At 45.8% G+C, this 16,321-nt stretch overlaps 1 protein-coding gene across 11 annotated transcripts in view; it reads right to left on the bottom strand.

Moving 5' to 3' along the window:
- Window positions 1-16,321, bottom strand: part of ZSWIM8 (zinc finger SWIM-type containing 8) — a 72,229-nt gene that overhangs the window by 9,151 nt on the left and 46,757 nt on the right. For 8 of the 11 annotated variants that reach the window (XM_082764933.1, XM_082764936.1, XM_082764942.1 and 5 more), the window contains exons 11-25: window positions 15,246-15,377; window positions 14,873-15,052; window positions 13,354-13,537; window positions 12,693-12,791; window positions 11,685-11,809; window positions 10,143-10,374; window positions 9,247-9,399; window positions 8,303-8,525; window positions 7,818-8,107; window positions 6,864-7,087; window positions 6,087-6,569; window positions 5,319-5,487; window positions 2,830-3,003; window positions 1,332-1,451; window positions 188-366 (exon numbers count right to left, since the gene is read on the bottom strand). In XM_082764933.1, the coding sequence (XP_082621059.1) occupies window positions 188-366; window positions 1,332-1,451; window positions 2,830-3,003; window positions 5,319-5,487; window positions 6,087-6,569; window positions 6,864-7,087; window positions 7,818-8,107; window positions 8,303-8,525; window positions 9,247-9,399; window positions 10,143-10,374; window positions 11,685-11,809; window positions 12,693-12,791; window positions 13,354-13,537; window positions 14,873-15,052; window positions 15,246-15,377 (2,967 nt within the window). The remainder of the gene's footprint in view (window positions 1-187; window positions 367-1,331; window positions 1,452-2,829; window positions 3,004-5,318; window positions 5,488-6,086; window positions 6,570-6,863; window positions 7,088-7,817; window positions 8,108-8,302; window positions 8,526-9,246; window positions 9,400-10,142; window positions 10,375-11,684; window positions 11,810-12,692; window positions 12,792-13,353; window positions 13,538-14,872; window positions 15,053-15,245; window positions 15,378-16,321) is intronic. The other 3 variants (XM_082764943.1, XM_082764934.1, XM_082764935.1) reach the window with 3 other exon arrangements.

Raw genomic sequence — 16,321 nt, 5'->3', positions numbered from 1 at the left:
TATATGCAGCCTCCACACAGGCAAGCTGTGCCCGCTGCAGTCCCTGCTGAGGGCGAGGCATGCATCAGGCAGTGCAGCAGCTCAGCTACCAGTAACCAAGGCCCCTTCCCCTCTCTGCACATGCACACACGGGCAGCTCCTGCAGGGCAGGCAGCTTTGCAGGGCAGGAAGACAGACCACAGATTACCTGCAAGTAGGCCTGCTGGCACCTCTGCACCAGCTGGTGGAAGGCTGGGGTGCGCAGGTGGTTGTGCACATGGGCAGGGTTGAGCCGCTGTAGAGCTTCCATGATGATCTCCTGCAGCACGAAAGGGCTCAGCACCCCTTTGGCTGCACCAACACAAAACTGATGCACGTAGTTTACACCTGCACAGGAAGGAGAGGTCAGAACAACGGTGTTAAGGTGAGAGACACTCAAAAAATCACGCACTTCCCAGCAAGAACCTGGACTTGGAACACCTTCTTCTCAGTGTAATGTATCCTCCCAGCAGGCTTAGGGAAGAGTCTAGCAAACTCATGGGGATAAGAGATTATTCTGATACATCCATCAGGTCTGAGTAGAGACCAAGTACCACTCAGTCACTGATATTCCCAGCTGACCTGTCTTTAAAAAGAGATATGAAAGAAAACTGGTGTGGCAAGGTAACTACAGAGAAAAGAATACACTGCACCTCCTCCTATCTCTTCCAGCCTCCCATCTAGGAAGCACCTGCAGCACCAGCACCCAAGTCTTGTGGATGCTGGAAGGAGATTCAAGCTTCCCCACTGCTGTCTGCAGTGGAGCTCCCTTGCAGCAGCAGCAGCAGTCATGCCACTAAGCAGGCTGTTTGTAGAGTTGCTTTTAAGTTCTTAATGCTGATGAAAGAATTAAGAACATAAGAAGGAAAAAAAAAAAAAAGATCCAAGATAAAAGTGTAAGTAAAACAAATCCCCCCAAAAAAGGAAAAGAAAACCCAAATGTTTGGTGGGTTAAGCATCTACTCCTATAAAAGGTCTTCACAGAAGGCATAAATGCACACAAAGAAGAAAAGAATACCTCTGAGAGAGTGGAAAGGGAAAAGAAAAGGTTATTGTTACAGAATGGAAGTTCTGAGCCCTGTCCAACCCCACGCATCCAGTGCCTCAAAATTCAATAGCAAGCCTACAGAACCCAAAAAAGGGAAGACTGTCTGGGTGAAAGAGCAGCAGGGGTCTTCTGAAACCCTCAGAAATGGAATCAGACAGCAGGCTCACCCAGTCTTTGAAGTTGCACTCTTAGGAGAGCTTTTTTCCCCCCCATGGTCCAAATCCCAAGAAGTGGATTTCTGCTGAAGTACTGCTCTGAGCCTTACCTAACTTTGCAGCTAACCCAAGGAGCCATTTTACATCCTCCGTGTAGGGTGGGCTGCGGGAGAAGTTGTTGGGATGGTCGTTGTGAGCTCTTCGGCCAAGCATCTCCAGAGCCAGCATCCCTGTGAGAGAGGGGCAGCCAGAGTCAAGCAGCACTTCTGCCCTGTAAGACTTAGTCTAGCACTTCACTCACTGCAACACCACCTCATTGGCCTGCCCTTCTCCAGCATAAAATTCCCTGGCTGCAAAAAGTCCACAGAGAAACAGAAGGCCCATCTTGGAGACTGTCACCAAAGGAAGCAGCTGGGTCTGCTCCAGGCTGGGAACGTGCACAGCCATCACAGCTCACAAAGCTGCCAAGAGACGCTCCACTGGGATCTACGGCAGGGTCCAGCCCCAAAGGCTGCACTACAAAAGTTGTCCGGAGAACAACAGATTTGCTCCAAGTTTTGCAACAAAGAGGCTACTCAAATCAAACTACTTAGCTGCAAAGACAACAGGCCAACAGGGAGCTGCAGTAGCGTCAATCTGCAAACTTTTCACTCATTCTGTTACAGTTCCTCACACAAACTCTCCCATTTAAACAGCTGTAAAATATAATGCAAATGCCTGTCTTGATCTTCCAGATCCTCTTCCCCCATCCCCTATTCTGTTACTTGGGCTATTAAATGCCTTTCATGGCTTACTACTTACCGCTATGATGCTTCCCATGACATCTGCACCCCTTTCTTACTCAGACTTCCTTCTCTAGCTTTCAAAAAAAACTCAGGCAACATCCAGGCAGTTTTTCTTCCATTTTCTTGCTGTTTCACTTCTTTTGCTGTCCTGTGCTGGCTTTGCTTATCCTAGGAGGTTTCCTCCTCCCTCCCCAAGTACCTGCTGGGTTGGACTGTGACCGTATCTGAGTAGCTCCCTGCAGTCTACGCTCAATGACAAACCCCACGACTGACTGACAGCCCTGTACCAGCGGCACTGTAAGGCAGAGACAGTTTCCTCACAACCAGTGTGGCTGGGGAAGGAACACCATTACATCCCCATGCTCCGTGTCAGTCTTCAACAACCGAGTTGGAGAGGCACAGGTCACATCCCCCTGTGCCTCTGAAGACTCAACTGGTGTTAAGCTAGAGGTGTGCCTGCACCATCTGTGAGCAGCAGGAACTGAACTCCACTGTTTCACACAGTCACAGCTTCCACAACCACATCCTCAGAATGCCCTCCAGACTCCTTTAGAACACACCAGCTGAGAGGCAAGACTCTTCCCCATTCTAACCCACTGAGCTTTCTCTTCTACTCTCATAGATCTCAGCAGCAACTTTTCAACCTTCATAGCACAGGAGGAAGGATCGCTATGCCTCCCTTATAAACTGGCTTTCCCCAGGTAGCTAGGATGCCATCGCCCCCAACAGGTGCAGTAGCGAATTACCAAACAAGAGTGAAAACCTGCAGCCCTGCCCTGAATCCCTCTGACGGGGCCATAGAAACCCACTTGGCCATCCTTACCAACTCGGTATGCGGAGTGGAGGTAGTGCAGACCCTGGGGGCTCACAGGCTGACTGTGCTGCTCATCCTCGGCAGGAAAACCCCCTGTAACAAGGGAGTTGGGCTGTGAGGACAGAGTTGTCAAGGAAGCCCCCTGAATCGCTGGGAACGTTGATCCTGCATGGACACTTCCTACTGAAGAGAGCAAAACAGCAGCATTAGGACCCACCACCAAGCCTAGGAGAAGGTTTACTTGGGCCGTCATCTCCCTCAACTGACCGCCCCCTGCCAATGTACTGTTCTGTTCCCCTAAACAGAACAATACAGCAACCAAAAACCACAGACTTAAAACTGAAATACAAGGGGCTAAGAATATCTCTGTTTTATTTGCAAGCAGGGCCTGAAGGGGGTCAATTTACACACTTGCCCATCTCTTCTGCAATATACCATGGACGTGCATATCATCCATGTTTTACATGTAAATAGAGGTATTGACTCCGAGGCCTTTGCTATTACTAAATGATGTCTGGTTCTGATTTCTTGTCTACGGAAACACACATGTGCACATCTACATCTGATGTGAAACTGCTGAGGAAAATCCCTGAGCCAGAACAGTATTAAGTCTCTCAAAGAAAGTCTAACATTGCAAAGTTCTTCCACTCCTGTTTAAGTCAGCTATGACTCCATCCAGATACTATGTGGGAAGAACGTTACTGGAGGCTAGCTTCCAATCAAGCCTTGTAAAGAACAGCTGTTGAATACACTGGCAGCAGTTATCTACAGTAAAAACTGCAAGGAAACTTGAGAAGGTTCTGTCACGTTCAGACACTGAACTAATATGGGCAAATTCAAGGGAAATCACAGGAAAACCCATTACACATTGTACTACACAAGCTTGTACAGACAGCAGCTAACGCTGAGCCAGTAAGCTGTATTCTGACAAGGGACTCGAGTTAATCTTTCTCTCTCAAGAAAGGCATAGAGAAGGAAAAACAAGGTTTTCTTGAGCATTTCAGAGCAGAGATGCCATTAGGTGGGTGCACATTGCCACTTGTATTTCACAGGTTCTCTGTGGTGCTACTACACCATGCTTGGGCAATGCTCCAAATTCTGATTTCTCTCTTCCCCTGACCCCTCCAACATTATTTTTTTTAATGTTTACTAGTGAACAGCTGAATAACTGAGAACAATGTGCCTCCCAGGACAGATCTGTCTGACCTCCTCAGCCAAGCAGACACACAGTGCCAAACAATCCACAAAGTGGGGCAAAATCCACACTGCATTTGACATCTGGCCGAGGAGAAAAACCCACAAGAATGAGCTAAGCTGAACTGTTGCCAGAGCCTGAGCGTCACCATGTGCCTGTGTACTCCAGGAACAGCAAAACCGTATTTTAAGAACTGAAAACAAGTTTCTGAAAACCATAAACAATGGCAAGTGGGAAGGGTGGGGTTGTTTTATTCTTTTGTTAGTGTAAGTGCTCTAGGATTAGTTAACACTTCTAGAAGATTCATAACTCTTACAGAAATGGCTTCTCATTGCTAAGAGTCACAGCATCAGCCTAGGACTAAGGCTGTCAGCAAAAGATACTCTTTATATCCTGAGGCCTTCAGGACTCTTGTATTTCCTTTTGCGGTGTCTTTTGGCATTGAAATTAAAGATAGCGCACTTAAAGATAACTGAAAAGGAATCCCCTTTCTCCTGATAATCTGGATATGAAGGAGGCCAGCACATCTCTTAAGTGTTTTCCCACATGCCAAGTTTCCAGAACCTAGTGAGTTGCAACACACTGATAGATAAGCAAATTCACGAACAGACACATCATAGCCACTGCAGTTAGGGCATAACAGAGCCTGGGTCCAACCACAACTTGCTAGTGCAGAACCCTGTGGCAATGAGAACACGTCCACAACTCAGTCAACATCTGCTGTTCCAGTGCTGCTCACTGCCTGATGATCTCCACCACCACTCAAGCCCCAACACAACGTGTGAGCAGTCGTTCAGACTGCCATTGCCATGACTGCCAAAACATCTGTCCTCTCTACAGAGGTTCCACGTTTCAGGTACTGGCTGCCTCAAATTCCTCAGGGCATGAAAGACACCTATTAATGCTACTGCCTGTTCATCTGACCCAAAGGAACCACTGCTCAAGATCATCTATGCTCACCTTGTCTTGAGGAGAAGCTGCTGAGGGGGAAAAAAATAACGAAGAGGGCTAAAGTTCTAGCAAGTTAGAGGTCAGAAGGGCCAGGACATCTCCAAACAGAGAGCTCAGTACTGGAAATGTATCTACACAGCAATTAAAGCTCCACTAGCTGAATCAGGCCCCATAATGAACCAGCAGCCCTGAGCATGCGCATCTTTAGGCTGGGGTGGATTTGTTCAGAACTTCTCAGAGCAATAACTCTGGTCCCAACCAACCGATGTTGGTGAGGAGCAGGACGTGGCTGGGGTACAGCTGTGAGGCTGTACCTCCTATGCTACGCCCAGCCCAGGGCTGTAACACTTACTCGCTACATTGGAAGACAGTGACAGTCCCGTCTCGCTGTGATAGGGATGCACCGCAATCTGCGTCATGGATGGGACTGGCACACCAGGGAATGACACTGCTGTAGCTGCCAGCGATGGCGTTGTTACTGAGTAAGGGTACTGAGCTCCTATGAACGCTGGATGGACACCCTAAAAAAGAAGACGAGCAACAGTCATGTCTACTCTATTTGACCATTTATAAGTTCAAAACATGATGTCCCCACACAAAACCCAGAGCATGGGAAATCCAATCGTACAAAGAGGAGGAAGCTCAGTAAGCAGCACAGTAACTAACTTGCACCACATGACTATTACATCTGCTTGCTCTTCCTCCATTTAAATCTAATCTTTCCACAAACACATTCCAAGAACTTTCAAAAATAGGCAGAGGTTAAAATAACTTTTGTTAATTTTCCCTCTGTAGTTTCTATGTAGTGTCAAGATGACAAACTTTCTGTCAAGTGCCTTGCATATTCTAAGAAACTATAGGGCAATTAAAATTAAAAACTAGTGATATGTTATCTTTTGCTTTTTCCTGAGACATTACACACGCCCACAGAAGGCTCCTTATCACCTCAAAAGCCCAGCTGGGAAGTCTAAGTAGGTATCACAAATCAGCAAGTAAGTGAGCACAGAAGCCAGATCTCAAGCCACAGCAGGTCCTGCCCCACACTCTCCCCAGCCACAGACACTTCTGGCAGCAGTCACACAAAATTACTGTAAATAAACAAGCTACAGACAAAACTCACCTGCGGGTATGCTGAGCCAGGCACTGGGAAGACAGCTGGACGCGGCATGTGCTGGATAGTGTGTCCGATATACTGGGGATTACAGGGAATGTGAGTCTGAAGGGTGGTGTAGGGGTGGAGGCCCTGCGTGTGTGTGTGCGCCATCGCCGGCCCTGCCATTGTGTGCTGCTGGTACATGGTTGACCCCACAGAGATCACTGGCATGACCGTTGCTGCTGCAGTCACTGCAGCTGCTACTGTTACAGTGGTCGGCTCAGTGGTCACCCGGTTGTCTGTCAACCCTCGCGTTGTTTCGGAGGCAGCCCGCGCACCGCTGGCGCTGCAGCCCGTGGCGCCTTCTCTCTGGGCCGGGGTCCCACCGACAGTCTGTTCATACAGCCAGTACCACTGGTGCGCTACTTCAAAGAGGACTTCCGGGTACACGCCACCTCCCTTCGCTGCCTCTTCTACTGCCATGCAGGCCTTCTCCAGCATCAGATTGTCCTGAGGGTGGTGAGAAAAAAGCAAAACCAGAGGTGAAGTGAAGAATGCAAACCCAGAAACAGAGGACAAAACTACAAGCAGAGAGAAGTACAAGGCACTCTAAAATGACTGATGCTAAGGGGAGCAGCTAGATCACAACTATGCAGCAGAATAACCTCAGCTATTTATTAAGACAAACCCACAGAAATAAGACTAGGGCTATCCAGTAGCAGAGAGGGGCCAAGCCCCCAAGCAACAGTACGTCCCTGATGCTGGCAGTCAGCTTGTGCTAGGCAGCCCCGACGCGATGCTCACCTGTTCCTTGCACTGCACCAGAGCCCTCTGGATCTCATTTGGGTTCAGGGCGTGGGCGTGGGGCAGGCAGCTGAGCGCCAGTTCAGCAGCCGCCCGCACCATGTTGGAGTCTCTGGCCCGCGAGGCTCTGTCTGCCAACGATGCCACCTCCGGGGGGGTCAGATGTCCGTCCCAACACTCCACCAAGATGTTCAAGGCTGCGCTACCAATCTCCATAGCCTGCCCTAAGAGTACAAGAGAAGACTCTTACACTACTGACCGTACCCAACAAAATTCCTGCCAGCTCTCCCTCAAAAGGAGATGCACTCATTACTTCCTTCAGTAGCAGCAACAGAGCCCAGTCACTCTTCTCACACTTCAAGTCAAATGTAGGCTCTTCCTCCCAAAACGCAGGGCAGGGAAGCGCTCTTGATAAGCCAGCAGAGAGTGAAGGTGCCATAATCAAAGTTAAGCTAAAGATGCATTTCAAACAGTGAGAGGAACTTGCTACAGTTGATTTTAGTACCCAGAAACCACAGCCTGGACTGTTGCTCTATTTCTGTCATGTCAGGAAAACATGAATTTTCAAAGGTGTGTTTTTCAGGCTCTGGAAACCATGTGGGTAGAAAGCAGGCAGTAGGTCTGGGTACAAACAGGGAGGAGGAAAGTGAAATGCTGAACACAGCCAAAGAGCACATCCAAACTTGACAAATATCTTTCTCTTTGGCAGACCCCCAAAGGATAGGTTAAAACCAGTCTGTGTACCTCCCTTTCCAAAAACCTTCCGCGAAAGGTCTATGGCTCGGAGGACTGAAGCAAAACACTGTAATTCACTGGTGCTCAGCTTGTGCTGCCAGCCATGCCAGCGGCTTACACAACTCCCATAGCACATCATCATCATCACATTTGGGAATACGCTCATCCCCCACCCCTTCCTGCCCAAAAGCAAGCTTCCCGATGAAGTTCTGCTGTAACCTGTGATCCAGGAGACGTGGGAGGAGTAAGTTCGAGAAAGCCAGTTGGGGGACACGAAGTTGTGCAGCCCTAGTGCATACAGCCCGATCTCAAAGGCGCAGAGGTGAAGGTTGCGGTGTGGTCCCTGGTGCCCACCACTGGAGGAAGGGTGGGTGAAGATGGAGGTACTGCTGTTTCCACCAGCTTTGATGAGGACTGTCTTGGCCAATTCAAAGTAGAAGTGAGCAGCTGCCTCTGACGGCTGGTTTGGAACATGAGGAGCATGGCTCTCCAGCCGCCTCCCTTTATACCTGGGGGAAAGGCACAGAGGAAACTTTCAGATAGCAACAATATTCCAAGTTCACTAACTTGGGTGCTGAGTTCCTATTTTAGGGTCCAGAGGAGACAAAGCAAACTCTCCCAAGGAATTACTTCCTGATGCACACACGCCAGCTCCCTAACATCAGGCCTAGAGGCTGATTCTGTGCAGTGACACCACTCATTACCTGCCAACTTCCACAGTCTTTGCACGGGCTCCCCCACTGGCTCTCCTACTGCCACTGGAAGAGGAAGATCCCAGCGAATCACTCGAAGAACTGCTGATGCTGTCACTGTCCTGTCCTCTGCCCCACGATGTTGTTGCCCACCCCCCACGTAGTGGTCGCCGACTGAGCGTTGGAGAACTGTCGGAGGTGGTTTCAGGAGCGCTGCTGTCAATGCTAGCCATGCCTACAACGCCAGAACAAACACAGTACAGTCAGCAGGTAAACTTCTACCCACGTCACCTACAGTCCCAACTAAGATCAGTCATGTCAGCAAGCATTTAACTTTGCAAACTAAAAGAGATGAAATCAGCCAGTTTGGCCACAGATAGCACTGACGTTTTACAGTTCTTGGACTAAAAAGCAGAACAGTCCAAGAACAATGTGTTTATTTCCTCCTTCGCATCGTCCCAGCCCCTCACTCCATCTGCCAAGCTTTATGGCAGAGTATAACAACAAGAAACAAATATACATACAAAGTTAGGTTCTATAGGTACCCTGCTGCAGAATTTATACAAAGATTTTTCATATCCTCTAGCCTCTAACTTACACCCTTCTGAAGAGGAGTGTGAGAGGCAGCAACTCCTCTGAATTTGTTTCTGTACACAGGAGGACAGTGCTCTGCTCCCAGAGCCCAACAAACATTCTGTTCCAGATACCTAATCTATCACCCGGAACACAGCTGCTGTGGGAAAAGTATGCACATGGTAAACTGCAATTCAGAAGAAGGTGGGGAGGAAATCTATGGATCAAAACCTGTTCTGCCGTACCAAACATCTCAGAGACAATCAACTGCTCCAGTAGTACATGAAAGGCTGAAAAGTGGAATGAAGGAACAAGGGAACAACTGAAACCCCAGAGCAATGCCTAGCACAGCACTAGATGCTGTATGAATTGTCAGTTCCTACCTGTGTGTTTCTTCTTCTGTCTAACAGGTGAACCCCAGCATCTCCCGTTGTATCCACCTCGGTTTCCAAGGGCCAGACGACTGGGCACCTTTCCCTCTTGCTTCAGGACAGCAGACTCACCAGCTGGCTCACAGGGGGGCCTCTGAGAGCTCTCTGCATAAACAGGACAGTGACATGGTAAACATTATGGTTTGTTTCTGCATCTCTAAAACCAGATGTGGTCACTTCAGAAGTATAAATATGAAAAGATGTAATGCATTTTTAAAATGAGTGGTACTTATGAGTAGGATTATCTCAATTTTCTTTCTTTATTAAGCATTTCATCAGATACCAGGCCAAGAACACTTAAGCTTAACTCAAGATTTGGAAAATTTGCTGCAACTGTGTACGAAGTTTTACAAGAAAAAAACTTTGCTCCAGCAACCCTAACCTTATTGCATTTATCCTCAGTCATAACTGATCTTTTTGGGAACAGTTAAGAGAGCATCCACTTTCCAACAGATGTAATGCTTGCCAACGAAGAGCAAGCACAGATGGAAGAAAATCACACCCCATTTATCTCTAATGACCTTCAGCAATCTTAGTTATTTATCTTGCACGAAGGCACCTGACTCAGTATGTGACTTTTTGAACACTGCACCTCTGATACAAACCTAAAAGATGGAAACACGGTAGTTTCATGGTAACTGGCTAACACAGCTGGGTCAAGATAGGAAAGCCTAAAAATTAGCTTGAATTTCTACATGAGTACAGAAATGGATTCAGCCAAACAACAGAGGAATGACCGTCTAGTAACTACCAAGCAGCCAGATGGTAATATAAAGTACATAAAGTCACTCTGACTACTTCTTAATACAGACAAGAACATAGCATAGCCCTTATAAATCACATCTTACCCTGTGCACTCTTCTCCACGAAGTTCTCAGGACTGCTCTGGACTGCTGGGCTTACACCAGGTTGCTGAGTGACAGAAGTCCCTGGAAGCTGCTGGATAGCTGCAGTGGACTGGGCTGCGTGTTTGGAAGGAGATTTCTGATTTGCTACTGTAGGCTTGCTGGAGGAGTAGAAGGAACTCAGAGTCTGTGGCTTGTGAGTCTGACTCTCTCTGTCCAGGAGTTTGTCTAAAATCTTTAACAGCAAGGAAAAAACAAAGAAGAGCTTTCCAGGCAGGTAAGAGAACAGGCATTACACTACAAAACAGTGGCAAAGTATCAAACCAACTTCCTGGTGGACAACAAACTCCATTTGGTTGGAGAAAAATGACTCCTGCTTTCAAGAGAATAAACATCTTCTTGTACTAAACATCACCTATGCACAGTTGACAGCCATGTGGCCTGCACTGCTGAGGAAGCAATGCTTCATTTGTACTCAGTATTATCCCCCTTTTCACTTCAAAAAGCCATTGGCTTTATTTGGAAAGCATCCAAAACTCACAATACAGAAGTAATTCTGGCACATCAAGGACAGAACAGAGGACTCTATATTTAGTGCCAGTCATCATACGTTCTTGTTTAAGTCACTAAAATTCTGTGCTCATCATCCAAAAAACCCCATCATACCATTACTGAGGAACTGGCAAAGCCTTTTTAGATTTTCAGACACTAGAGAAATTGTCTTCCACTAATCTACAGTAACACTTTCTTATCCTTATTAATTACAGAATTGGGGAACAAGGCATGACCACGTATTTTAGGCTTGTCCGTTTCTACTGTTCACTTTCTACACGAAATGAACACCATGAGTGTGACAGAGCACTTATTTTTAATATTTAATATCACAGTCTCCCTGTTATTCACTATAGCAGAGAAGACTAGCAAAAGAGCTTCTCCTTTAGGAGACAGAAAAACATTAATCATATTCTTGCCAGGTAGAAGTGCTTCTGAGTATAAAATATTAAAAAAAAATAATCCTGAAGCTTCAGCAGTTTTTGGTATTTTTGTTTTCCCTTTGGGGCATGGGGTGGGGAGGAGGGGCAGAACGGTACTCTCTCTTGTATGGAAAATGAAGGCACAGGTGGATTGAACTTGTAAATAGAAGAGGTGAGAGATTAACATAAACAAAGGTTTTGCTAGATACACTGTTCAGCAAGGCAACATCCCTGCAGCAAAACAGAATCAATCCCCATACAACACACAGAGTGCGCATGGAAAGCCCCTGGGACAAAGGACTTGTTTAGCAGGTAAGTGAAAGCGTTAAATACAGTCAGAAAGCATCCCTCAGCTGGAGCTTAAGACACCTTTGGTAAGAGTGCCTCTTCCAGGCCAATGTGCACTGTGCAGTCAGATTTTGCATCAGTGAGACAAGAGAAACACAACGCGGCTTGTAAATCATCAGTACATGACATAGCGACTTATGCTCCCTGGAAAACTCTGAAATCCATCAAAACCCAAACACGGTTTGCTTTGCACCTCCCTCTCCCCTTTTAAAGGGAGGCTCACCTTCTTCAGCTTAGACTGATCATCCTTGTAAGTAATCATCAGGGCTAGTGCCAGATCACCTTTCTCCCTTCGGGTGCCTTCACACAACAGAGGATGTTCTGCTTCACTGACAGTTGTCTTCATGCCTACAGGCCAGAAAAGAGAGGGATGAAAAGACAAGTGAGCCCATGGGACTACACCACATCCTTAGCACTAGATACACACCTCAGAATATTTTATTCACCTCACTGTCAGGCAAAAGAATAATTTTACCTATTCTACTGTTAACTTCAAAAACAGGTCATGAATAAACAGGAGCTGCTGTCTGTCCCCAGAATACTAAGCTTGCTACAAACGTCAGAGCAACCTGATCATAATATGCCATGAAAAAGAGCCCAGGTAAGTCCACTTCATCTTGAAATAAACTTTTCCAGTTTCTGCAGGTGTTACAGGCCAGCATTCCCACACCATACAGAACTCATCCTTGCCCTTTTGACAGGAGGCAACAGAGGGACAGGCCTTGTTTAATCCATTCTATTCTTTCTTTTGCACGCAGCTTTAAAACAGGCATATACTATTATCAACATAATACATATAACCACTGCTTTGTTGCTGACGCTGCTAAATGAGAGGCAGAAATCCAATACATGATAATACTTGAGAGTACTTCTGCTAGTCTTTCACCATCTTTGTCTAACCTCTTCTGAAATGATTGCCTTTTGTTCTTTGAAACTACCCATCTCCATCAAAGCCTAGGCAATACTTCTTCCACGACAAAAAAGCACAAAGAAAGCTAAACCACACTCACTGCTTTAATATTCAAGTTCCTGTCCCATATCACTCTTCCATTTTTTACAGCTTTGCAAAGACACCTCAAATCTGATGTACAGAATTTTTCTGCATCTTGTTCTGATAAGCTGTGCAAACCTTTAATTTTTGTACCAAACTGGAATCATCTCTTACCATCCAAAATGAGGCAGGATGCAGAACATGGATGAGGAAAAAACTTATATTGTAAAAGATTCTTACCAAGAGCAGCAACAGCTGCTTCAAAACCAAGCTCTTCATCTCCAGGCATTTCATTATTCCAATTACGACTTGGGGGTCTACAACCTGTAGGAGAAACCACTGAAAGGAGACAAGAGAATTAATGCTCAGCTTTCAGAACTAGGACCTCAGGGCAAAAGCTATTTCTGAACTCTCTGAATTTGCAGAGCTTCCAGTGGTCCTATTCCTAATCCTTTTATCAGTTCCAGGATCAGATCACTGCCTTGTTCCCCCCCCCAACACACACACACTTTCTCTCTCTAAACTCAGAAGCCTCCAAACCAGCCAGGTATATGCCAAGTAAGTCATCTAATCCAACACTGTTGGGTTCTTTTTTTTTTTTTTAATACTAGATTTATATTATCTTCCTCTGAATATAACCAGCATAAGAACAGAAAAGTTAATCATTTTAACTATTTTACAAAAGCATACAAACAGTGCTGAAATATGCTAAGTTTCAAATGTAGGCAGAAGGAGAGAGAATTCTTATCTCCAGAGCAACTTGGAAGGAAGAACAAGCAACAGTGTGGGAAGAATCAAGATCAGGTTGTCTTATCCTGGAGACAGTTTCTCTTTGAAACCCTCTCAAGACCTGGAATCTCAGAAGGTTCCCTTTGCACATTCAAACCAATGCAGACAGTACCTGGAGTGCACAGGACATCAAATATAAAGCTAGCCAACATAAGAGGCAGGACTGGACGATAATCACATAATGTTCCTTCTCGGAGTTCTTCAGCTCTTCCTCGAATAGTATTCATCTCATTAGTGACCAAGGGAATCTTCTTCAAGAGGGCTACAATCTCAGACTCCTGGTAAGCCAGCTTCACCTGGTTAGTATCCACAAAGAAAGAGAAGAAGGTGTCATCAGCACCATTCTTCCCTATGCATATGTTGAAGTAAAGCAATAGTATTGGATTATTGAATTACAATAGCTCTTAGCACCCAAGCCACCTTAGCCATTCCCTCTGCAGTGAACACAGACATTCAAGTTTAATGCAAGTCTTGCCTCAGATTTATGCACAACTTCTGTTTTTACTCAAATTATTCATTCTTGAGCTGCATACAGAAAAATGCATCAGCTTTCATAGGAACATCAGGAGAAGTATTTGGCTAAGTCCCTGGAAAAGATGACTCACAATTATAGGAAAAAGCATGCTAAGTTAAGTAATACACCCATTAGAGACGAGGGATTGATTAGCAGCTGAATGGCATGGGGTGACATCAATGTGTGTTAGCACACCAGGATGAAGACCTATTACATTTCACTACCCTGTGTCACTCCTGCATTCTCTCCATTTTCAACATGTGAAAGTGATTGTTTTCTCTGCAACAGCTTGGGTAGCTAGTGACTGCCAATCTCACACTTAATCTTCTAATCAGACTGTAAGAAGTAGAGATAATCAGTGAAACAAGTGTACTTGGTGGATTATTAGCAATAATGCACATCTCCAGGGACTGCTCAATCCTGCAAGGTGGCTGCAAATCACATAGACAAGGTCTTAATTGGACACTTCTCTTTCTAAACATGAAGCCTAGCAGTAATCAGGCAGTGTCCAAAACAATATGCTTGCGCTGTGCACGTGCTCACAGGCCAACAAATGAAATATCAGGTAAAGCAACAGTTTTCAAACATGAAACAATTACTCCAGTTCACCCTAAGGAATACACTTCAAACCACTTCACCAACACAAATACATACAATTCAGTTTATAAATGTCTTTTTCTTCCCTAGATTAGCTAATAAAACTGGAAACGTACATGTGTTTGAGATAACAACAACTAAACTGCTCCAATTGAAATAAAATATTCATAGAAGATATTGCCCTCATTTATTGTTCTCACATCTGTAACTTTGTTGAAATCATAGGCCTTTTGGCACTGAGGTCTGATCTTCCTTTCAATGGAGATAAACCCAGATGATATGATATTAGATAGACATTTCTAATATAGATATTAGAAATGATATTTCTAATCAAGTTTCTGGCAGATCAATGCGTGCTTGGGATTTGTGAACACCCCCTTTTGTCCCAGTGTACTCAATTTTAAGGAAACATATAAAAGCATAACCAAACTTCAATAGTTAAAATGGGAACCATATAAACATAAGCATTTAAGCAGCACAGTATTTCTTATGGATACTGCCTTTTCTAAATGTTTTGTACCTCCAGAGCCTTGGTAGAAGCAGGTGGTCTCTGCAGCTCCAGAGCAAACATTCCTATTCGAAAGGCCAGGTTGTGGTACTCCAGCCGCTCACTCAACACAGTCAGCAGGAAAGCAGCTTTGGACAAGGTGTTGGTTGCCATCCAGGTCTGCTTGCTGGTTGATACTTTGTTCTTTTTGCCCTGTTTGAGGAGGAATTTGTAATCAAGATCAGGCACACCAATGACACCCAGAGGAGTTCAACCCAAAATCAGCATCAATAAAGGGCCCAGAATCACCGTAAATGCAAAATGCCTGGGAATGCTGCTGTACCCATCCCACACCTTCCTTCTACATTACCCTCCACCCTTGAAACTAGACAAGTACTCTCTCTACCTTAGTAGGTGGCTGCTCCACTTTGAGATCCGGAGGGTTGGCTAACAGGTCCCTGGCAAGCTCTACAGTTAAGCGACATGCTTCATTGCTGTATCCGTGTGCATACAGGGCCTCTGCGCAGGCAAACAGGATCTGTGAGAAAGAACAGATGGTAATATTCAAACCACATTCCCCCATGCTGGAGCCAGCCTGCTCAAACCACTTGTCTCAAAGCCTTTGCAAATATAATTCACAATTAACCTCAGCAGCGGGTGCTCCCAGAGAACTCCTTCCTCAGTCTTCACCTCTATTCTTTTACGTGCTGACCTAAAAAGCCTTATCTCACATGATTAGGTCCCATCTTCCCTCCAATACTATAAGAGATCAGAGAATAACTCAAAGAATAAAACTCAAATTGACTGACAATAACTGTTTCCATGCATCTCCATTTTGGCTGCTTGCTTATATAGGTGCAAACCCTAAACATATTTTGAGGTTACTACAGAAATGTGACACCATCTATTTATATTATCTCTTGCCTTCCAGAGAACTTCTTACTTACATAGCTGGATTTAATTTTTTCCTGCTGGGCATGCCTCAATCTTACTTATTATGAGTTTCAGCTCAGTCTTCACAGAATCACGGAATGGCTGAGATTGGAAAGGTCCCCTGGAGGTCACCTGGTCCAAGCCCCCTGCTCAAGCAGGGGACACCTAGAGCAGGTTGCCCAGAGCCAGGTCCAGGCAGGTTGTGAAGATCTCCAAGGAGGGACACTCCACCAACCTCTCCGGACAACCTGCACCACCACTCAGTCACCCACACACTATAGTGCTTCCTGATGTTTAGACAGAACCTCCTGTGTTCCAGTTCATGCCCACTGCCTCCTGTCCTAGCACTGGGCACCACTGAAAAGAGCCTGGCTCCATCTTCTTTGCACCTTCCTTGTACCTGTCTTGAGGTATTTATGGACGTGGATAAGATCCCTCCTGAGCTTCCTCTTCTGTAGGCTGAACAGTCCCAGCTCTCTCAGCCTCTCCTCAGAGGAAAGGTGCTGCAATCCCTTCATCTTCGTGGCCCTCCACTAGACTCTTTCCAGC

The sequence above is a fragment of the Aythya marila genome, assembly GCF_965140915.1.
Source record: "Aythya marila genome assembly, chromosome: 7".
NCBI classification, from domain to species: Eukaryota; Metazoa; Chordata; class Aves; order Anseriformes; family Anatidae; genus Aythya; species Aythya marila.
Note: the sequence above shows the minus strand (reverse complement) of the source record. Positions and strands in the feature narration are given on the sequence as shown.